This window comes from Hypomesus nipponensis, chromosome 19 (assembly GCF_054491055.1).
Source record: "Hypomesus nipponensis isolate SF chromosome 19, ASM5449105v1, whole genome shotgun sequence".
Classification (NCBI taxonomy): domain Eukaryota; kingdom Metazoa; phylum Chordata; class Actinopteri; order Osmeriformes; family Osmeridae; genus Hypomesus; species Hypomesus nipponensis.
Window position 1 is genome coordinate 12,872,662 of NC_140379.1, and position 19,192 is coordinate 12,891,853.

General features: G+C 42.2%; 5 protein-coding genes across 12 annotated transcripts; 2 read left to right on the forward strand and 3 right to left on the reverse strand.

Moving 5' to 3' along the window:
- Positions 1-85: 85 nt before the first annotated feature.
- On the reverse strand, positions 86-5,453 carry prc1b (protein regulator of cytokinesis 1b). Of its 2 annotated transcripts, none has more exons than XM_084681656.1 (14): positions 5,270-5,453; positions 4,785-4,917; positions 4,456-4,578; positions 4,100-4,333; positions 3,757-3,927; positions 3,490-3,639; positions 3,182-3,329; positions 2,957-3,093; positions 2,757-2,852; positions 2,488-2,634; positions 2,292-2,402; positions 1,739-1,852; positions 1,494-1,574; positions 86-887 (listed from the first exon to the last, which is right to left on the reverse strand). In XM_084681656.1, exons 1-14 carry the CDS (start codon positions 5,278-5,280, stop codon positions 816-818), a joined length of 1,728 nt encoding a protein of 575 aa, XP_084537782.1. In that variant the 5' UTR covers positions 5,281-5,453; the 3' UTR covers positions 86-815. The 2 variants fall into 2 exon arrangements, with proteins under 2 accessions (XP_084537782.1, XP_084537781.1); XM_084681655.1 differs by having other exon boundaries at positions 1,395-1,574; positions 5,270-5,452.
- A 310-nt stretch (positions 5,454-5,763) lies between these two features.
- vps33b (VPS33B late endosome and lysosome associated) lies at positions 5,764-11,350 on the reverse strand. Of its 7 annotated transcripts, none has more exons than XM_084682950.1 (24): positions 11,249-11,350; positions 10,741-10,888; positions 10,494-10,574; positions 10,327-10,388; positions 10,171-10,220; positions 10,000-10,067; positions 9,877-9,922; positions 9,694-9,788; positions 9,464-9,568; positions 9,274-9,364; positions 9,117-9,194; positions 8,960-9,033; positions 8,794-8,880; positions 8,605-8,695; positions 7,855-7,929; positions 7,672-7,736; positions 7,493-7,547; positions 7,343-7,389; positions 7,095-7,227; positions 6,840-6,913; positions 6,626-6,727; positions 6,440-6,515; positions 6,208-6,318; positions 5,764-6,106 (listed from the first exon to the last, which is right to left on the reverse strand). In XM_084682950.1, the coding sequence occupies exons 2-24, from the start codon at positions 10,834-10,836 to the stop codon at positions 6,027-6,029; spliced, it is 1,842 nt and encodes a 613-aa protein (XP_084539076.1). In that variant the 5' UTR covers positions 10,837-10,888; positions 11,249-11,350; the 3' UTR covers positions 5,764-6,026. The 7 variants fall into 7 exon arrangements, with proteins under 7 accessions (XP_084539076.1, XP_084539078.1, XP_084539074.1 ...); XM_084682952.1 differs by having other exon boundaries at positions 11,244-11,350; XM_084682948.1 differs by having other exon boundaries at positions 7,095-7,182; positions 11,255-11,298.
- Positions 11,351-11,405: 55 nt separating this feature from the next.
- On the forward strand, positions 11,406-12,654 carry hddc3 (HD domain containing 3). Its single transcript, XM_084682954.1, has 4 exons — positions 11,406-11,539; positions 11,627-11,682; positions 11,837-12,077; positions 12,208-12,654. Exons 1-4 carry the CDS (start codon positions 11,407-11,409, stop codon positions 12,336-12,338), a joined length of 561 nt encoding a protein of 186 aa, XP_084539080.1. The 5' UTR covers position 11,406; the 3' UTR covers positions 12,339-12,654.
- Positions 12,655-12,775: 121 nt separating this feature from the next.
- On the forward strand, positions 12,776-15,555 carry mfap1 (microfibril associated protein 1). Its single transcript, XM_084682964.1, has 8 exons — positions 12,776-12,970; positions 13,261-13,477; positions 13,615-13,753; positions 13,877-14,064; positions 14,162-14,431; positions 14,555-14,714; positions 14,818-14,907; positions 15,024-15,555. The coding sequence occupies exons 1-8, from the start codon at positions 12,889-12,891 to the stop codon at positions 15,201-15,203; spliced, it is 1,326 nt and encodes a 441-aa protein (XP_084539090.1). The 5' UTR covers positions 12,776-12,888; the 3' UTR covers positions 15,204-15,555.
- Positions 15,556-15,586: 31 nt separating this feature from the next.
- hypk (huntingtin interacting protein K) lies at positions 15,587-16,956 on the reverse strand. The gene is made up of 4 exons (XM_084682965.1): positions 16,756-16,956; positions 16,229-16,284; positions 16,074-16,125; positions 15,587-15,907 (listed from the first exon to the last, which is right to left on the reverse strand). The coding sequence occupies exons 1-4, from the start codon at positions 16,915-16,917 to the stop codon at positions 15,812-15,814; spliced, it is 366 nt and encodes a 121-aa protein (XP_084539091.1). The 5' UTR covers positions 16,918-16,956; the 3' UTR covers positions 15,587-15,811.
- Positions 16,957-19,192: the final 2,236 nt, after the last annotated feature.

The following is a 19,192-nucleotide window of genomic DNA, read 5'->3' on the forward strand; positions in this document are numbered from 1 at the left end:
CCATCTAAACATATCCGGGTGGAAAAAGACGAAGCACAACTGATTTTTTTAAAATTATAGATTATATTTGAATACCGCTAACAAGCTTTGGTATACCAAATTAAACCAAAATGTTTATTTGAATAACATCGGGTCTGCGAAATCGAACATCATTTGATTAATTTAATCCATTACATAACAATATAATAAAAATGAATTTCCCCCAATTTCCCAGAGCATACTGTAACAGTAGGTATGAACCTATGTCAGCATTTAAACGAATCATTTTGTAACAGCATCTACTAAAAAATGAATATGGCCGTGATACCGGTTAAATGAATGCCTCTTAATGAAAGGGTGAATATAGCATGAGTGAAAAACTATAATATACAACAGTAAATAGATTGTGCAAAGTATTCATGATCAGTGTTTCATGTTTTAGTATACCCACATGGATTGAAAGCCCATTTTGCATATAGGAAAGAACACTGGCTCCCCCTAGATCTTCTTCTTTTACTACTAAGTGCAGGACCAGATATAGGATGAAATGTTTTATACTACATCTTACCTGAATAAAATACACATGCGTTTCAGTACATTCTTGAAAAGCTAAAACAGTGTTAGTTGAAATATGATACAATTCATAACACATAGACCTACTTACAATATTTGTCCATAACACTTACTACATATATTATACATATATTACTACTATCATTTACAAATCAGAACAGACAAACGCCAACAAAAAGGTAGTGATTCCCCTCAGAAACAGTTGTTCATGACTAGAATGGAGTGTGATGTAATTCTAGTTATTCTGTCATTGTCCAAGTAGATCAAAGGTGAGTAATGGTGGAGTTCAGGATAACTGGCTTGCACTTGGTGTTGGAGGCCTTGGAGAGATCTCTCTGTGGTAAGAGTAAGACTGACATTAGCAAAGGCAGATCACAAACGGTCCAAAACTGGAAAAAAGACTTCCATGTCGATACAAAGAGTGACAATATGACATCAATGAAAATAAAAATGGATCAGGGAAAAACGGGAAAAGTTGTTAGATGGGGAGGAGTTATTGATGGTTGAAGGTGGGGAAAACAATACCACAGCATCACACAGCCCTGCCTAATGGTATGCATGTTGGCTAACAAGAATGCACTTACAGACTATGAATGCAGGTGGTTAATCACAACAGTTAGTTTAGTTTAAGACACTGCTGATGAGAACAACTTTGAGAAATGTATGTTCAAACAAACCTTGACTGAATACATTCAAGATTGCTTAAGTCTGTCTAAAATAAAAACAAAATTACTGTTATTTTCCAATTACTATCACCCATTCTGACTAGACTGTGTGTTGCTGCTGAGAATTCAAAGGAAAATGTGAAGGATTAGGGTGGAAAAATTAAACATCCAAATTACCGCAAACTCTGAGTAGGTGCTGGCAACAGAGTGAATACTGATGGTACGCTGTGGACTAGCAGGGGTCCTCAGCCCTCCACACAAAGGAGACACATTCACCTGGGCTATGTTCTCCTTCTGACGCTCCTGCAGGCCTCCGTGAGGGGGTCTGCTACGTCCTGGGGTCCGTGCTCCAGGGCCCTGGGGAAAACACACAGAACTATGAGCCACAAGAATCACTTACAACCAAGACCAACTAAGGACATTTGATTGCACGTGTGTGGATGGTGAGGTTAGTATGAATCTTTTCAAAATATTTCCATCATAAGTCACTATTCTGCACAATTTATACACACTGCACAGACCTTGTTTGCTGACAGTGGGGGGCGGGACATAGGTGAGTGGCAGACAGTCCCACCATAGACTGAGCGCATAGTGCTGTTAGAGTTGGCACTAGAGGTGCTGGAGGTAGCGTTAAGCTGAGAAAGAAACATAGCAGTTTGTGAGGCCATCGCCAAGCCAACATATTAGAATAGTGAAACTAAAGTAACTTGATCTGATTTGTTAGCACTGTTAGTTATGGTTTAACGAGACAAACAAGCATTCAGGCTAACTATTTGTCCACTTGTTATATTCACATAATATGAAATTACATTTACATTACATTTACATTTAGTCATTTAACAGACGCTCTTATCCAGAGCGACTTACAGTAAGTACAGGGACATTTCCCCCAAGGCAAGTAGGGTGAAGTGCCTTGCCCAAGGACACAACGTCATTTGGCACGGCCGGGAATCGAACTAGCGACCTTCTGATTACTAGCCCGATCCCCTAACCGCTCAGCCATCTGACTCCCTCTCGAAATAGGGCCATGCAATTAATACAAAGGCTTAAAGTTCACATTAGTGGTTATGATACCTTTCGTGTTTTACCGGGGGTAGCAGTGCCAAGGAATCTCCGTTTGGTTGGAGTTCGGACAGATGTCCCATAGAGCATATCCTCTTCGGTCTGTTTGTTCTTCTTCAGATGCTGTAGAAAATGTGGGTACAGTGATGGATCATATCTTAGGTGTAATCCAGAGAGCTTGTGATCACAAACAGAGCTACTTCCTCACCCTCTCCAGTTTCTCTCTTTCTTTCTCAATGCGGTGCAGCTCCCACTGCTCCTCCACAAACGGCAGGAACTTCTGTTCGTGGACCAGGAACTCCCTGCCCTGCTCCAACTCCCAAACATCAATCTGGGCCTTCAGCTTTTTCTCAAGCTGAAAAACCAAAACATAGACAGACGACACCTTTTAACATTGAACAAGGACGCCTTTCGATCATTACAGAAACGCAATTGGTTGTTGAAGAGGGTATAAATATTTTTGTTGTATCCTCTTACCTTCGGAAGGCTTTTGTGCAACTCTGACCTCTGCTTCTCTTCCTTGAGGAGGTTTCCTCCTCGGTTGGTGAATCTGCTGGGATCTGTGGCTTTTTTCTTTCAGGATTGAAAGAGCAAGGGACTTGACGTTAACTAAGACAGGGCTGACGCGGCCTGGTCTGTGCTAAAGCAAGCCCCAGTGGGGTCATGGTGCTGCTCACCTCCAGCTCCAGGAAGAGTCTCCAGCTGTTCTCCCAGCGGTGAACTCCTTCAAACAACTCCTGGTGTTCCTCATAGTGCCGTTTCAAATGCAGGATTTCAGCCTCATGCAGGCTCAGCAGCTCCTCAGTGAACTCCTCTAGGGGGATGAAAAGAGAGCACATTTGAAACACTGCAAACCATTGAAAATGAACCCCTTCAAAATACAGTTCTTAGGTACCACTCACCACTGAAGTATGCCAGAAAGGCCTGCCGCTGGTCTGTGCTGAAGAAGCACTTCTCCCAGAGCACGGCTATCTCCGAGCGCATGGCCTCAATGACACTAACAATGTTTCGTAGCTTTATCTCCTCCAGGCGCTGGACCTCCGCTTGTAACTGACAAGAGAAGAAAACATCTCTCCTGGTTATAGAATACACTTTGGGGTGCCCGTACTCCAAACACATCGCGTGTGGGGTTTGGACTGCTTGACGCAGACCTCGGAAAAATCATCTGTCACTAATATGAACTACACCACAAGGTCGAGTTTTCACTGACTGCTTCCAGATTCCTCTTCTTGGAGGTAACCATGTGTTCAGAGAAGGCCTCTCTTTCCTCCAGGGGGACCTGCAGCCTGGACCAAAGCTCCTGGATCTTCTCTCTATGACTCTCACACACAGCCTCGTTCTCTGCCTTCCTCTCCTCCAGCTAAACACACAACACAGCACAAATTACAGTTAGCTCAATGGCAGAGCAGTCATCTCAACAGCATAAAATGAGTGATAAGCAAATATAATAAGTCCATGACTATACTAACTGACTGACCTGGCAGAGGAGGAGTTTGAGTGAGGTAATGTTTTCTCTGGACAGGCAGAACGCGTCCTCATCTTCACAAACAATGTCCTTCTCGAAGCTCGTCTCAGGGAGTTGATCCAGGTCCTCCATACACAGGATGATCTGCCTCTTGACGTCCACAAACTCTGCCCGCCTCCTCCCCTGAGCACAGACACAATCATGATCTTCCCTTCCAGATGAATACATCAGCCAGCATAAACAATATCAATTACAAGAAAAGGACAAAAGACCCAACAAACATATCCTCTCAAGTCGGAACTCGGAAACAGAGTATCCATACCGTGTGTGTTGATCATAAGGATTGACAAGTCACCTTCTCTGCCATCTGGTTGGAGATGTGCCGGCGGAAGCTGTCCAGCTGCTCCATAGAGGGGACGCAGTTGGGGGTGATGGCATAGGCCTGGGAGCACAGGATATCAGACAGGTCCTGGTCTTGCTCAACCAGGGCTTTCAGCTGCTGCATCCTCTGACTCCTCTCCTTCACCAGGATCTCCACTCGCGTGCGGATGTCTTTCTCCTGCTGGAGCATGCTGTTACCCTTCTCCTCCTGGGCAGGTGTGCAACACAGGGGAGTAGAGGTCAAATACATATGCATCACATTTCAAATGGATTGGATGGTATTCCGCAAGACAGTTGTCACAATATGTCTCACTGACTAAAAAAACCTACCTCAAATGGAGGAAACTGCAGTTCCAGGGTGAGTGTTTCCAGCTCTTTCCGGCATGTTTCAAGGCTGCTGATCAGTCTTTTTTTCAGAGATTCCTCCTCAGCAATCATCATGTCCAACATCCCCTATGACATCAGTATATTGAATCAGCATCTGAACAATTCGATAGATAATATAATGCCAGATACTCTGATAAACTCGGCATATGCATGCAGATTAGTATTATCGGCATGGGGCGAACAGGTGCACCACTTGCAGCATGAAGGTACAGTCTTGGTCAGTTCAGAAGGACATGTTCAATTCCTAACTAGATAGAATCTTTATGACTCACTTGAATGTGGTTTTTGACCACATTAGTTCTCTGCAGTCTCTGGTCCTCCGGAATACCAATCTCCTCCCAGATGTCCTTCAGGTGGCACAGAGCTTTATTCAGGCATGCCACAGACTCAGCTGCGAGCACCTCACTGGGACAAGAGAAAAGGGGGTTAGTCTCATCACCCTGCTACTGGATGACTGTTTGGGTGAAGTAAACTACTGTAGCCAGCCTAGCTCTGTTAAACAATCTGTCTAGCAAACTACTGTACTACTAGTAGAAGGAGCTTACGAATACCACAAAAGATCTTGTTGTGATAGATTTCTGCCACACGTAAATAAGACATTTGTTTGATCAGGTAAGGCAACTAACTAACATTTAGATAGCAAGACATACAGCAAGTGGCAGGCAACCATGCATGCTAGCTATTGCTGCTAAAATGTGTTGAGTTGCTTAGCATTTGACATTCCGTGGATTGCATCAAGTCAGATATTTCAAAATACCTCTTTCTCATCGTGAAGTTCCAGTATTATTAGATTCGTTCTTGTGAAGAGCTGTAACACTTATACATCCAACATGTGATATTTGTATAGCTAGTTTAACAACTTTCAAAGCCCTTGTTGTACAGTAACTTCAGTGCACTAGATCTTCGAAGCCGTTTCTGTCTCATTCAAAATACGCATCAAAATGCAGTCTTGACTCTCATTGGCTATGGGCAGCGACCGTCATTGGGTATGCATGTTTTGGTTTAGACCAAATAAGTGGTCAGACCGTTGTGCGGGGTGGGAAGTGAGTACAGTTATTTTTGAATTTGTTTGAAATGTAATAGTTGTGTTAATCTGTCATGATCAAGATATGTTGTATAATTTCAACCGCAAATGTTTCATTCGATTTTGAATGTATAGAAACTGTATAGAACTCGTTCCAACAAGGTGCATCGGGGGGTGGACCGGTGCGGATGAGCAACAAACGTATCGAAACGGGCGCGAAATAAACAGCGTGTTCAAAACCCTCCTTTATTCATTCAAACGATCAAACAAGCACAATGCACCAAACAAATTAAAAAATTACAGTATATGTTTATTTTACATTTCTCCAGAATATCGTTCAGCATTGCAGTATTTACAATCTCTTACAGGAATGCACTGGAATGTCAGCATTTGAAAACGAAAAGTGTCGACTCCTTGTCGTTAACTGGGTGGTGTCCTTTTCAGCTGCCTGCCAGGGCAAACTGCAGCGTGTTCACTTTGGAATGACCACTCATACATGGTTGTCCAACAAAGCCTCCAGCAGTCTAGCACTGTTTGTTATGGCGGTTGTAACTACAATAAATTTTAAACCTAAAAGGTAATAGAAGGTTTATTAGTATGTGCATATATTAAATAGATAGTGTAGTAGAACATCACAATTTGTGTTTGTTATTATTAAAGTTATTATTTACCTTTCTCTTTGCCTAAGAAGCGCAGAGCTGAGATCTCAGAGAATGTGCAGCCTCCCAGGAACATGACCAGGATGATACGCTGGGCATCTGTCTTTGCTCCATTGCTGCCAGCTTGGAAAGAAAGTAGTTGCAGTACCTGAATACTCAATACAGTTTACTAACTGTAAATCCCCACTGCTATGATGTGAACTTAATGCATAATATATCTGTATTTCAAACCCAAATGTCCCACCTGTGACAGCAAACTCCTGGCTATTCAGCATCCTGGTGACTTCTTCTAGCCCTGTCCAGCCATCACGCTCTAATACCTGTTCATGAGACACAGCATGAAGAAGATGTGCTCCTGGGTCTGATCATCACATTAGGCAGACACAGGTGGATAACAGGCTATGTATGATTTGATACTGGAATAACCTACCTGTTCAATGAGTTTGCAGCTCAGCGGGACATAAGCCCCACTGAAGATATAGGCCATGTCACGAGGAACGCTCAGATTATACTCCTCATCTGATTTGGGGACCTTAGATGCAATGGGAGAGTAGACAGAATTAATATGACTATGCAGTCAACCTACCTTTTGGCCATTCATGTTTTGAAAGTTGAAGAAATAAAATAAAAATTGGGCAACTAACCAGGTTAAGCCTCCGGCTCAAGGCTCGGAAATGACTCTTTCTTGCCAAGGATGAAAAGGCATCGGTAAGTTTTCCTGGAAAACAGTCAGTCAGTAAGGTAACTATGCTGTAGGGGACCATACTGCACTGTAAGTAACACAACTGTGCTGTGGGTGTCCACATTTACGTGGGAAACACAAAAGATCCAAAATCTGCTAGTGACCATGAAATAATCTGAGTGACTGTTTCCAGGGCAACAGACACTTCCTGTCTCACCGGCCGCTCTGTCGTTGACCAGTTTTCCTACTCGGCTCTCCATGACGGTGAGGGTCTCTCCGGGCTGCTGTTCCACCAGTAATCCTATCTGTTTCAGGTTGGAAAACGTGAGAAGGTGGTCCACACCATAACTCTGAATCAGATAGATGGAGATAAAACATGAGATGTGACAGCAGCAAAATGTGAAGAAAATAAACATTCGGTCAAACCCTCAGACTATAGCTACCTACTAGGAGCTACCTACCCACCTGTAAATACTGTGCTTTTAATGATCTGTAATCTTTGGGAAGGAGCCCTGTAGGATCACACAAGCAGTTGGTTTAGAATAATGTATTTTCCAAAGACCAGTTTTATTCTGAATTAGTTTGTATAGTATAGTACAGAATACATGGACTTACCATTTTCTGTGAGAGACAGCAAGCAGAGTAGTCTCAGACTTTCCAACATGGAGACCTCCAAGAATAGACAAAGAAAACAGTGATTGAGAAAATAGCTCACAAAACTCAGTACTTGACTAATCAAAATATATCTGTTCAGAAATTGTCAAATGGTTGAATCTTATTACTGACATACTCACTTGTCTATTGATGTGCTCCTCTATGAAGGATATACATTCACGGATTTCAAAGCCTTCAAGTAAGGCTGCAATGGACAAACAGCCATGTTATGTAATTCATCTGAGACCGCGCACCTAATGCAATTGTATGGCCTGTCTATATGTGACATGTCAGACATGTTATGTATTTTCTTGCAATCTTACAGTGCTCTGTCTTTAGCAGCTCCTGAAAATCCTGCTTGGTTTTCCTCTTCATCATTGATTCACTGGCACCAATATCTGAAGGAGACATCACATAATTCTTTAATATATTCTTATGATATCCATCACCTTCCAGTGACCCTTAAAACCCTTGACTTACATAAGTCACATCTTAGATAACTGTTGGAAAAATTGAAGATGTAACTATTATCCTGTAATAAGAATGATTCTGTGTTCAGCATTCCTTGCCAGCAGAGAACCCTCTCCCCACATGACTTATAGATGACACTAGGCTTATGTAGACAAACTGATCGAGGTTGACCATTAGTATGCTAGAGGTGCGATAAATGTGTTAACCTTATCTGTGCTGAGTGAATCATATGGTCAAGCCTAGGGTCAGAGAACCCTGTAAGTTTCCACATGCACGCGCATTCTGTCTCTGGGATCGATCATATCGACAGCTGATATGCAGTGGAGGAGACTTCTCACCAATAAATAGTCTTACTTGAAGAAGACTTGTGAACCAGACAAACTTGTAGCACAATGGGGTGTGATGTTTTTGTCTCCTTGTGGGCCGGCCGCAAGCAATAAACTTTCTTAAACAAACTTGTTCACCGACTGACTGTGCAATGCTTCATAGATTAATATTTCTGACAGTAATGCAACAAGGTAATATAGGTCATCTCAGGTAAAGCTATCAGGTAATACAGGTTATATTGAAAAAAACTGTGAAGGTCTAAGGCTCAAACTCACGCATGCTGAGGAGTCGATGTTCCTGTTTTAAACCTTTTAACTCCTCCGACACAAACGTCTTCATCTGCTTTATGTCCATCCCTTGGCGCTTCTGTTAGACAGAACAGAAGAGGCACGGCATCTAAAGGATCTATCAGTCTACAGAAAGATACCATTTGGATGTACATTAAACATTTAAAACACACTTACATCGTAGGCTGTCTGGAGGTTTCTGGCCTTCTGACTTAGAAAGCTAAACACGTTGGAGAAATGCTCATTTCTGATTTCACTGAACACCTGAGACACACAAGACATTGTTGAGTGAGATGTTGACCTAAAAAATCTACCAAATAATAGTATTCTCTAAAAAACAAACCTTGTCTTGAGAGTTCAGCATCACTTTTATACTCTTGTCAGATGACGTTACCTCAGGACCAAACTCAACACAGCCTACAAAACAAAGAGAATATACTAACATACCAAACTACACAATAGAAAAAGCTTAGTGATTAAATAATAGTCATACTGCCTACCACATTTTATCCTGAATGTGTCATCCACCAGTCCTTCATATACAACTTGGGAGCACAGAGGAGTGACAAAGTCCACATCTGCAAAGAGAATGACAAACATCATGAGGGGAAATTAGTAGAACAGGATCTACTACTGCTAAGCAGCTACTACATCTACCTCTGTCAATGAGAAAAACATTTCCGATTTCTGCTTGGTGAGTTTTCTGTTCGCCTTCTTTAACCTGCTCCCTCCATGATTCATAGGTCATCTGAATCAGGAGAAAGACAGAAGAATACAGGGATGTTCCGTTCATAAACAAGTTGGTTGGACTAAAAACTGGCACCTAAAACTGTGAGCTAAATTTTACCTTGGAGCATCGCCCAATTCCATAGACTTTGGAGAAGGGGCCATAGAGAGAGTGGAGAAGGTTCAGAGTACTGCCTGCTGTCCTCACCCAGCGCTGGTCTCCATCCTATTAGTGAACAGGTTAGGTGTGTTTATATCGTAAGTCAAATATATTGTATTAAAAAAAAAATTGGTCAACAAAACCTTGAATGTTTCAAATTCTATTAGAACAGCCATCTATACAGCCCTTACTAGGAAGTTGTCTCTGAAGAATTCTGGAAGCTCCAGACTGATGATGTCATCGTCTAGTGGTAAGAGGTAGAAAGCCCATTCATCTATGGTCACATCTGAAAAGGAAGGGATTAAATATATATATATATTACTGTCAGAATATGCACACTTAGGACAAATAAACTGAATTCTCTAAATACTCACCACCATAGATTCCCTGCTCCTCCAACAGTGCCTCACATGAGTAGAACTAAACACAGAGACTTGGGTCAAAATTATTTTTTTACAAATTTAATATTACTGACCCACATAAGGTAAAAGCATTACCTTCTGTGGGCAAAATATGATCTTGTATCTTCTGAATTTTCCAACTGCCTTGTCTGCATTGACCACGTCTGAGAAAATGTGTACATTCATTGAATAAGATGAATGAATCCACTAATTTATGACAAGGAGCTGACAGTGAACGTGTTTAGTTTGTGTTACAGGTGTCCTTACCACATATCCATTTCACAGTTTGTATCCTTGGACGTATGAGGAAGCATATCCTGCCAAGATCAGACCATTGTGTTACAATAACATTAGGGAGCAGACCATTGTGTTTCAATAACATAGGGAACAGACCATTGCTTGACATTACAAAGTGATACGTACTGATCCGAGGTGCTGACAATCTGTTTGTATTCCACTTTGTAAAGCTTGTCTACTTCATGTTGCTATAAGCAGAAAGATGACACCAATATGACTTCATTACATAACTGTGTAATAAACTTATTTGGAATTTTAATTAATAGGCCCATGGTCACAGTAAACAGGTTTACCTTTAGTGTTGTTACATTAGCAATGCGATCAAGGGGACTCATAAGATCTGCCTCAATAAACAAGTCCTTCTTCCCTGGAAGCTGTGAGAAAACCCAAATTGCAAACTATGACAGTAGTGCTGATAATGATATCATGGTGAAGAAAATGGTAACCAGCTTGAGACATCCTTAACCGTGAGTGCATGACTGGCGTGTGGAGACTACAAGCTTAGATGTGGTCAACAGGATGAAATTTGACAGTGCCAACCTGTTCTAGTAGGTAGATCAGTTGGTCCCTGGCCAGTATCTTGAGCATAGAAAAGTCTGGGAGTTCAGGGGCATCTCTCCTGGCGCTGTGAGCCATGGCATAGATGGGGGACGGAGTGGGGCACCTTATCAAAAAGCCAACACCCTCCCTGGAATTAAAAGGTACTACACGTTAGAAAACGTTAGCTCTGCGAGCTGCAAATATTATTGGGGCAGTAAATTGCTGAAACGAATCCTAAATTACACAAGCAAAATGAACACAATATATTTGAATGAAGAGCGTGACTAGGATTAAAGACTTGCTAACATGATCAAATAAGACACCCGTGTTAGCCAGTTAGCTACTGTACATTACAGATAAGAACACTGACAGCTCAGCTGATCACCATATTGAAACTGTTGCGACACACCTTGACACTAATATGAAAACAACCCAAACGACTAAAAACTATAATTATTAACATCATAAAAAATCTATAATGAATAAACAATGTAGCAAATTACAGTACTATGACCAATGCTCCAAAGGTTTTCTATCTTGCTTCCGTATGGAATGTTTCAAAGCTGTTTGTTTCACTTCGGACAACATTAAAGGTGCACAGTTGAGGATTCCGAGTTAAATCAAATAACTTATTGGTTGAATATCCACATAAAAGTTGACCTCTTCATGTGTTCCAATCAGATGAAAATGAGTTCAGATTCGATTATTTTGTTGGAGACTGTTAACTTTGCAGCAGATAAACATCGTAATCAACGACGAAAAGATCCAGAGGCAACACCTTATATAAATCACCCAATAGGTGCGTATGAGTGGGTTTGAGGTTTATCATTATGCCTGCATTCACATGAATCTGGCCAGATCGTGATAACATTATTTATTTTTACAGGAGTGGCAAGAATTCTAAGTCATGAAGGTGGAATCACAGATATTGAAGTTCTCCAAGTGAGTTTTTTATTATAGAAAACCGATTTGAGATATCAAATGGATGAAGTCAATTTCTTAAGACAGACTACAATAATTACATTACATTTATGCATTGCAAGGTCTGGAGGTAGTATTTCATTTATAATTTATCAGCCGTTAATTATCTTTTCAGGCAGCGTTACTACATGACACTGTAGAGGACACAGAGACCAGCATAGCAGAGCTTGAGGCAGCGTTTGGGCAGACTGTGGCAAGGATTGTCCAGGAAGTGACCGATAACAAGACCTTGTCGAAGCAGGAGAGAAAGCGTCAGCAGGTGGAGCATGCGCCTCACTCTAGCCAACAGGCCAAACTGGTCAAACTGGCTGACAAACTATACAACCTGAGAGACCTAAACCGCTCTACACCCACAGGTAGTCTCTCTCTCTCTCTCTCTCTCTCTCTCTCTCTCTCTCTCTCTCTTTATGTTTTTTTTTCCATCTCTATAACTCACTCTCTCCAGTCATACTGTATTGAGCATTCTGTCTCCTTTGTTGTTGATAGGCTGGACAGCAGAGCGGATTCAGGAGTACTTTGTGTGGGCAGCCGAGGTGGTGAGAGGACTGAAGGGCACCAACCCAACTCTGGAAGGGAAACTTGAAGAGCTCTTCAAGAAGAGGGGTGTTGGGCTCTGAAATGCTCTTAGGAAAGAGGGGTGTTGTGGAGAAACACAAATGCAATCAGTTTTGTAGTATAGCTTAATTTTTTGGTGTTATTTTCAATCTAAACGATTAACTCTCCGCAGGACATATATTTCTATCTTGAGCATGTTTTAGGTTGTTTTATTACAATACCTACTATTATTACAATAAATGTATCTGAAAAGAAAGGGGTTGTGATGCACCGTTAGTTCAATGATGCAATGTTTCAAGAAATAAAGAAAATAACAGAATGATGTTCACAGTGCTGATATTAACACACAATAACAAATAAAGGTTCATTGTTATTTTCTACAGGTAGTGTGTCTATTTATTTGTGTTCAGTCATCATTGGGTTAGGTTGCCATTTAGAAGGAACCATTAAAATAGAACCACTTTTCTGGTGGGAATAAACCTACATCCTGTTTCCTCCAAAACCTGGTGTGTATTTCCTGTCTTGCTCTGGGACGGATTTATTTTGTTATCAATCTAGCCAGTTGTAACAAAGTTGATTTTCGTCTTTGGCTGATTTTGTAAACGGGCAATCATGGCTGGACGGGACGCTCTCAACATGAAGCTACCGCCAATCCAGTCCACCGCTGGAGCCGTGCCGATTCGAAATGAGAAAGGTACGATTACTAAGTGCTTATTACATTAGCTAGCTTGCTAGCTACATTGTTAGCTCACTGCCTGTGACAACGTTAGCGCCAACACATAGCTAGAAATGTTACCGTGTAAACAGCTAGCTGGGCAGCTCAATTACTCTGCAAGCATACTGTCGATTACTTAGGACCATGTCAGTTTTAGGACCATTTATTTCGTGGTGCTGAGACCAGCTATTTCATGTGACAGCCAATCTCTTGGCAACGTTAGTTATGTGTAGCAACTAACCATGTGACCATTTTTATATCTGACATAGGTGAGATTTCTATGGAAAAGGTTAAGGTGAAGAGGTATGTGTCCGGTAAGCGTCCAGATTATGCTCCAATGGAGTCATCTGATGAGGAAGAAGAAGATTTCCAGTTTGTTAAGAAGGGTAAAGATGCGGAGCCCGAGATGGAGATGGAGGAAGAGGAAGTCTCCGACCCTCGCCTCAAACGTCTGCTCAATCGCGTCTCTGAAGATGTGGAGGAGAGGTATCATACAATTCTATCTTGCTTTTAGATCTATGATTTCCTCTGTTGATTTTGTCAAAGCATCTCAGGTAGGTTGCTGACTACAGGTCTAGAATTCAAAAGCAAATAATACCATTATTCTCATCTCTCTCTCTCAGGCTGGCCAGACACAGACAGATTGCTGAGCCTGAGCTGATAGCAGAAAGCAGTGAGGACTCAGATGAAGGAACCTGGCACCCAGAGCGTGAGGAGAGCAGTGAGGAAGAAGAGGAGGAAGAGGAAGAAGTGGATGATGAGGTTAGTAATAAATAAGGGTTACATTTGATAACTTTTGCTAATCCTGTTTCTAATACTTACCCATTAGTCATCCTGGATGAAAGTGTATTCTTTGTAGTTAATGGACTTGTTTCTTCTGCGTAGGAAATAGAGAGACGGCGAGCGATGATGCGCCAGAGAGCTCAGGAACGAAAGATAGAAGATATGGAGATAATGGAGGTAGAGGAGGAAGGAAAGTCAGGGGATGAACCCGAGTCTGAGTCCGAGTATGAAGAGTACACGGACAGCGAGGATGAGGCAGAGCCACGGCTAAAACCTGTCTTCATTCGCAAGTAAGGAACTTGGGTTGACACCCACACAAGTGTTCGTTATGCTGCACTATTGGACTAGGTTCATATCAACCTGTGTGTGTATGTGTGTGTGATGCAGGAAGGACAGAGTGACTGTGGCCGAGCGCGAGGCGGAGGAACTGAAACAGAAGGAGCTGGAGGCGGAGGCCAAGAAGCAGGTGGAGGAGCGGCGTCGCTACACCCTGAAGATTGTGGAGGAGGAGGCCAAGAAGGAGTTTGAGGAGAACCGGCGAACTCTGGCCGCCCTCGATGCGCTGGACACAGACGGAGAGAACGAGGAGGAGGAATATGAGGCGTGGAAGGTCAGAGAGCTGAAACGCATCAAGAGAGACAGAGAAGCCCGCGAAGCGTAAGTAGTGGCATATTTGCTTCCTGTGTCGCATTTGAATAACTGTAGCTCCACAGGCTTGAGTTTGCCGAATGCAGTGCTCTGCTGTTCAAATCAACAACCGTGTTGCCATGCTTCTTCCAGGATGGAGAAAGAGAAGTCAGAGATTGAGCGATTCCACAGCCTCACAGAGGAAGAACGCAGGGCTGAGCTTCGCAACAATGGTAAAGTCATCACCAACAAAGCCTCTAAAGGCAAATACAAGTTCCTGCAGAAGTACTACCACAGAGGAGCCTTCTTCATGGTGAGCAATAACCACACTCACTTTAGTAGATGGTTGGATAGCAAACATGGACACTCATGTCCTATAAGCTTGTTGTGCGTGAAATTGGTTTCTTTTTACACAGGATGGCGAGCAAGAGGTGTTTAAAAGAGACTTCAGTGCTCCTACTCTGGAGGACCATTTCAACAAAACAATTTTGCCAAAAGTCATGCAGGTTAGTTCAACTTATTCAAACTATATTGTTTTTTCATCACTGATAGTGGCATTTGGATCTGTTCCTCAGCATCATCAGCAATGTATTTGGGCTAACGTGCGTGTTTCATGTCTAAGGTCAAGAACTTTGGTCGCTCTGGTCGCACTAAGTACACTCATCTGGTGGACCAAGACACCACGTCGTTTGACTCAGCCTGGGCTCAGGAGAGTGCCCAGAACAGCAAGTTCTTCAAGCAGAAGGCAGCTGGAGTCAGAGATGTGTTTGACCGGCCCACAGTTAACAAGAGAAAGACCTAAGCCTTGGGACGATAACAAGCACATCCTGCAGTTTCAATTACGGACTGAAATCTGAAACCAGGGCTTTGGCCTAAACGCATTTGATGCTTGATCCAGTGAAGCTCATTCACCATTTTTCCCCCTGATGTTCTCTTACACTGGTATTAAGGGATCCCACACACCCATAGATGGCTGTTTTAAAGCAGTGGGTTGATTTTTGTATGTAACTTTGTACATTTCCGTTGTGGCAAGAATCTTTCCAATTCATAATTAGTTTGTTTTTATTCCTGCACTAACTGGTCTTCTTGTCCTCTTGGTACAGTATGTGATTCAGTGTGTTGGTTATTCTTTGTGAATAAAAGACTAACTTCTATCTGTTGTTTTATTTATTAATGAGGAAGAACTGTGGCAATTGATTTTATTCAACAATTGTAATGAAATACTTGCAAGAAATGAACTGACTTTTAAGCATCCTTTTCAGTATATAAAAAAAAAACTGAGAAAATGACAATTGATCAAAGCTAAGACCAGGGCCAGGGAATGCAACTGCCAGTCAGGATACTCGTAAGAAGCAGTCCAGTGTATAACAGCTGCATCTCTGAGGAAAACATCCAAGTCAAGCAGACAGTTCAGTTTGTCAGCGCAATTAAGGCTTCCACCACGTTGCCCATGTGTTCTCTCAGACTGCGCTCTGCCACACCCCTGGAAATCTCCATCTCTCCCATCTGTGGATGGACATGCAAACAACCAGGATTTTTTATAATACAGAATAAGGGAATCTTAATCACAAGCCCACAAATCAGAAGTATTCAATGGTAGGTACCAATTCAAACATGTCAATTATGAAATGTCCTGTTACAGCAGGAAATCATCACAGAATGCTATACATACAATGAGTTCTACGTCTTCTCTCTTGATGGTGACTTTGGCCAACTCCTTTTCTCTAAAAAAAGAAACAGTACAAACACATTACACGCTTCAAGTCATTTTATCGTGACACTAGTGTAGTGAATGGTATAGCATTGTAATGTCATATTGGAACTAACCTCTCTTGTTTGGCTTTCTGTTCTCGAGATCTCCTGTCTCCAATTACTGACATTGCCTAGAAAACAGTCGCATCATTTAGTTAGGGAGTCAGATGGCTGAGCGGTTAGGGAATTGGGCTAGTAATCTGAAGGTTGCCAGATCGATTCCCGGCCGTGCCAAATGACGTTGTGTTCTTGGGCAAGGCACTTCACCCTACTTGCCTCGGGGGGAATGTCCCTGTACTTACTGTAAGTCGCTCTGGATAAGAGCGTCTGCTAAATAACTAAATGTAATGTTAGCCACCATGATACTACTGCCAAGATACATATAATCAGTTACAATATATTATCTGTGTTGTTTCATCGTTTCACGTTTGATATAAGATTGTTGTCTTAAAAGGCAGTTGGTTTACCATCTAGTTACCGTAGTTAGATAAGTATATTTGCAGATTATTTAACAGCTAGCAAGATAAAGCCGTTGGCTAGCTAGCTAGCATTGTTGGCAACAAGAGGTGTGACGGTGGCCCCTCGTGGTTGGCCTGACTCACCGTTTCTAAATCTGAGCTCGATATTTCCTTTTCTTCCGCATAGTCGGTGACCCTCTCCAAATCAGCGGCCCCGCTATCATGTTTTCTAGGCTTCTCTGCTGGTTTTCCAGTGCAATTCTCCTCGGCTTCCAGGTCCAAATCGACATCTCCCTCGGCTGCCATGTTTGCGTCTGTATAGCCGGAACGAAAAGAACGGAATAGTAGCCGAGAGTCGGCAACACAACCAGAGGACAGAAGATTAGGTAGCACTAGTGACTTCCGGACCTGATGGCTCCCTCTGCTGTCCTTGTCAGGTTAATTTAAATTGGCAACCCTTTCACTTGTACGTAGCCTACTGTACGTTGACAGTGTACTGTAGAAGGGCCTGTTGTTACTCAGATTCATTCTACTGAAAGTCTGGGTTCTTGAAGATCTTCCTTTTCACAAAGTTGTTCCCTCACAGACACTGTCTTTCCACATTGGGGTTGAAGACTAAGAGTTGTAAGCAGTTAGAAGCAGTTAGAAGCCCAGGGAAGGAAACAAGGTCACCAATTGGCATCGTTTATTTTTGTCGGGACCAACAATAAGAATAAGACGTCCATTTACTCAGGAGTTGTTCCCCAGGTCAGTTATGACCAGTAGACCTACAAAGAGATCAAGGACCCCAAGACTGTATCCATTTAAAGCTGGGTCCATCTGAACAATTATTATAATAAAATATTAAATGTCACTAATTACTCCAATTATCCAGTATCTATAGCATCCATTCAGTACCCCCCCCCCTCACACACACAAACCCCGCCCCCTTTCACCACCTGCCCCCTCAAAAAACACTTGTGTGCTGTACGCAATGCCCCCTGAGCATAATCAGCTTAAGACAAGTGAAATCTTTCTTACACTGATCACATCTGAACTCACCTCTCCTCTGTGTGGACCAGGCCAAAGGCTACAGGGATCACCAATGCCGGCTGGAGGACATGTATGTTGTTAGCTTTCGAAGGAATGCTGTTTCATGGGGCCTGTAAGACAATGCCACCCTGATACAAACCTCTTTATCCTGCTGTATGAGTGACTGATTGTTGAGAAACTGCGGACCTGGAGCTGTGCCTGCACCTGTGAAGGAAGTGATGTTGGGACGCTGTTTTCTGGCACAGGTGAGGATAAACAAAACACAACAGGAGCATTCAGAGCGTGATCAGAGTGCTGGGGATTTCAATGGTGAAATAAAGTCTTCAGATTGTGTTCTGGGTTTTAAAATGAAGGTATCATGATCTTCTAATCTTTTGATATATGTCTGGAATTGTTCTAGAACAAATTCCAAACATAAACTGTATGGATATTTGACATAATATTGTCTTAATTTAATTCTAGAAAGCATAAGAGATAGAATTTGCTCCTGTATGCTCTCAAAGAGTGAGTCATGCCATGGGAATGTCCTACCCTGTGTTGTGCATCTTTGGATCATTGTCAAACCTCTTAGTCTCATCATTCAGTTTCTGACTGCAATGGGTTGCAATGAATTGGTCAAACAATTAAACCAAACCAACAAATATTTGTTTTTAACTTGAATGAGTTTATTTCTCTGTCTTTTTGGTAAACATGTGCTTGGACTTGATCCAAACTGTTAACACACAAGCCTATTGAAACCATAGATTGAATGCTTTCACTCAAGCGTCAATTTGCATCCTCTAATTTGCTTTTGTCTGCCTGGTTTGGCAGTGGCTCCTCTCCCACAAGGCCACAACAATAATCTGTGAGTAAGAGGGCCCCCAGGAATGCTGGGTAGAGTCTCACGAGGCGAGGGAGAGTGGTGGGCTGGACCGCTGCAAGTAAGATCTGTTTATTAGACAGACTAATTGGTTTAGAAAAGTTCACCGTAAAGTGATTACGCTACCAGGAGATTAAAGGTCTTAAACGGAAGGAACACTTCCTGTTATGACAGCAGTCATTCTGACTCTTGTGCAGTTCAATTTGGCATGGAGTTAAAGGTGGAGTTTAAATATAGGGTGAAACTTTAATACTGTTGTGAAGCAGGGAGCTGGTTGATGATATTTTCTGCTTCTCATGGTAGTTTATACACATTCAATCTAAAATAGATATTAACACAACCTTTTTAACTGAGATTATATATAATATATATATGATCTCAATATAAATCAAGCTTCTTTAGCAGTATATCATACTGTAATGGCACTTGAGTACTGAAATGGACACACAGTATTGATTGATGGCCTTCGGTAGCAGGACAGGGTTGGATACAACTATGATTACGTGACGACTAACTGGGATGGAAAATCAGTTTCAGAGTGTCACATTGATTCCAGGCCTGATCTCACTTATTGATATCCCAGTGTGACCTGACATTTTATATAGCGATATACAATAACCACGTCCAACCCCACGTGATTGTCATCTGTTGCTGGACACCAACCCATGAGCCTGTTTGACTCATGAAGAG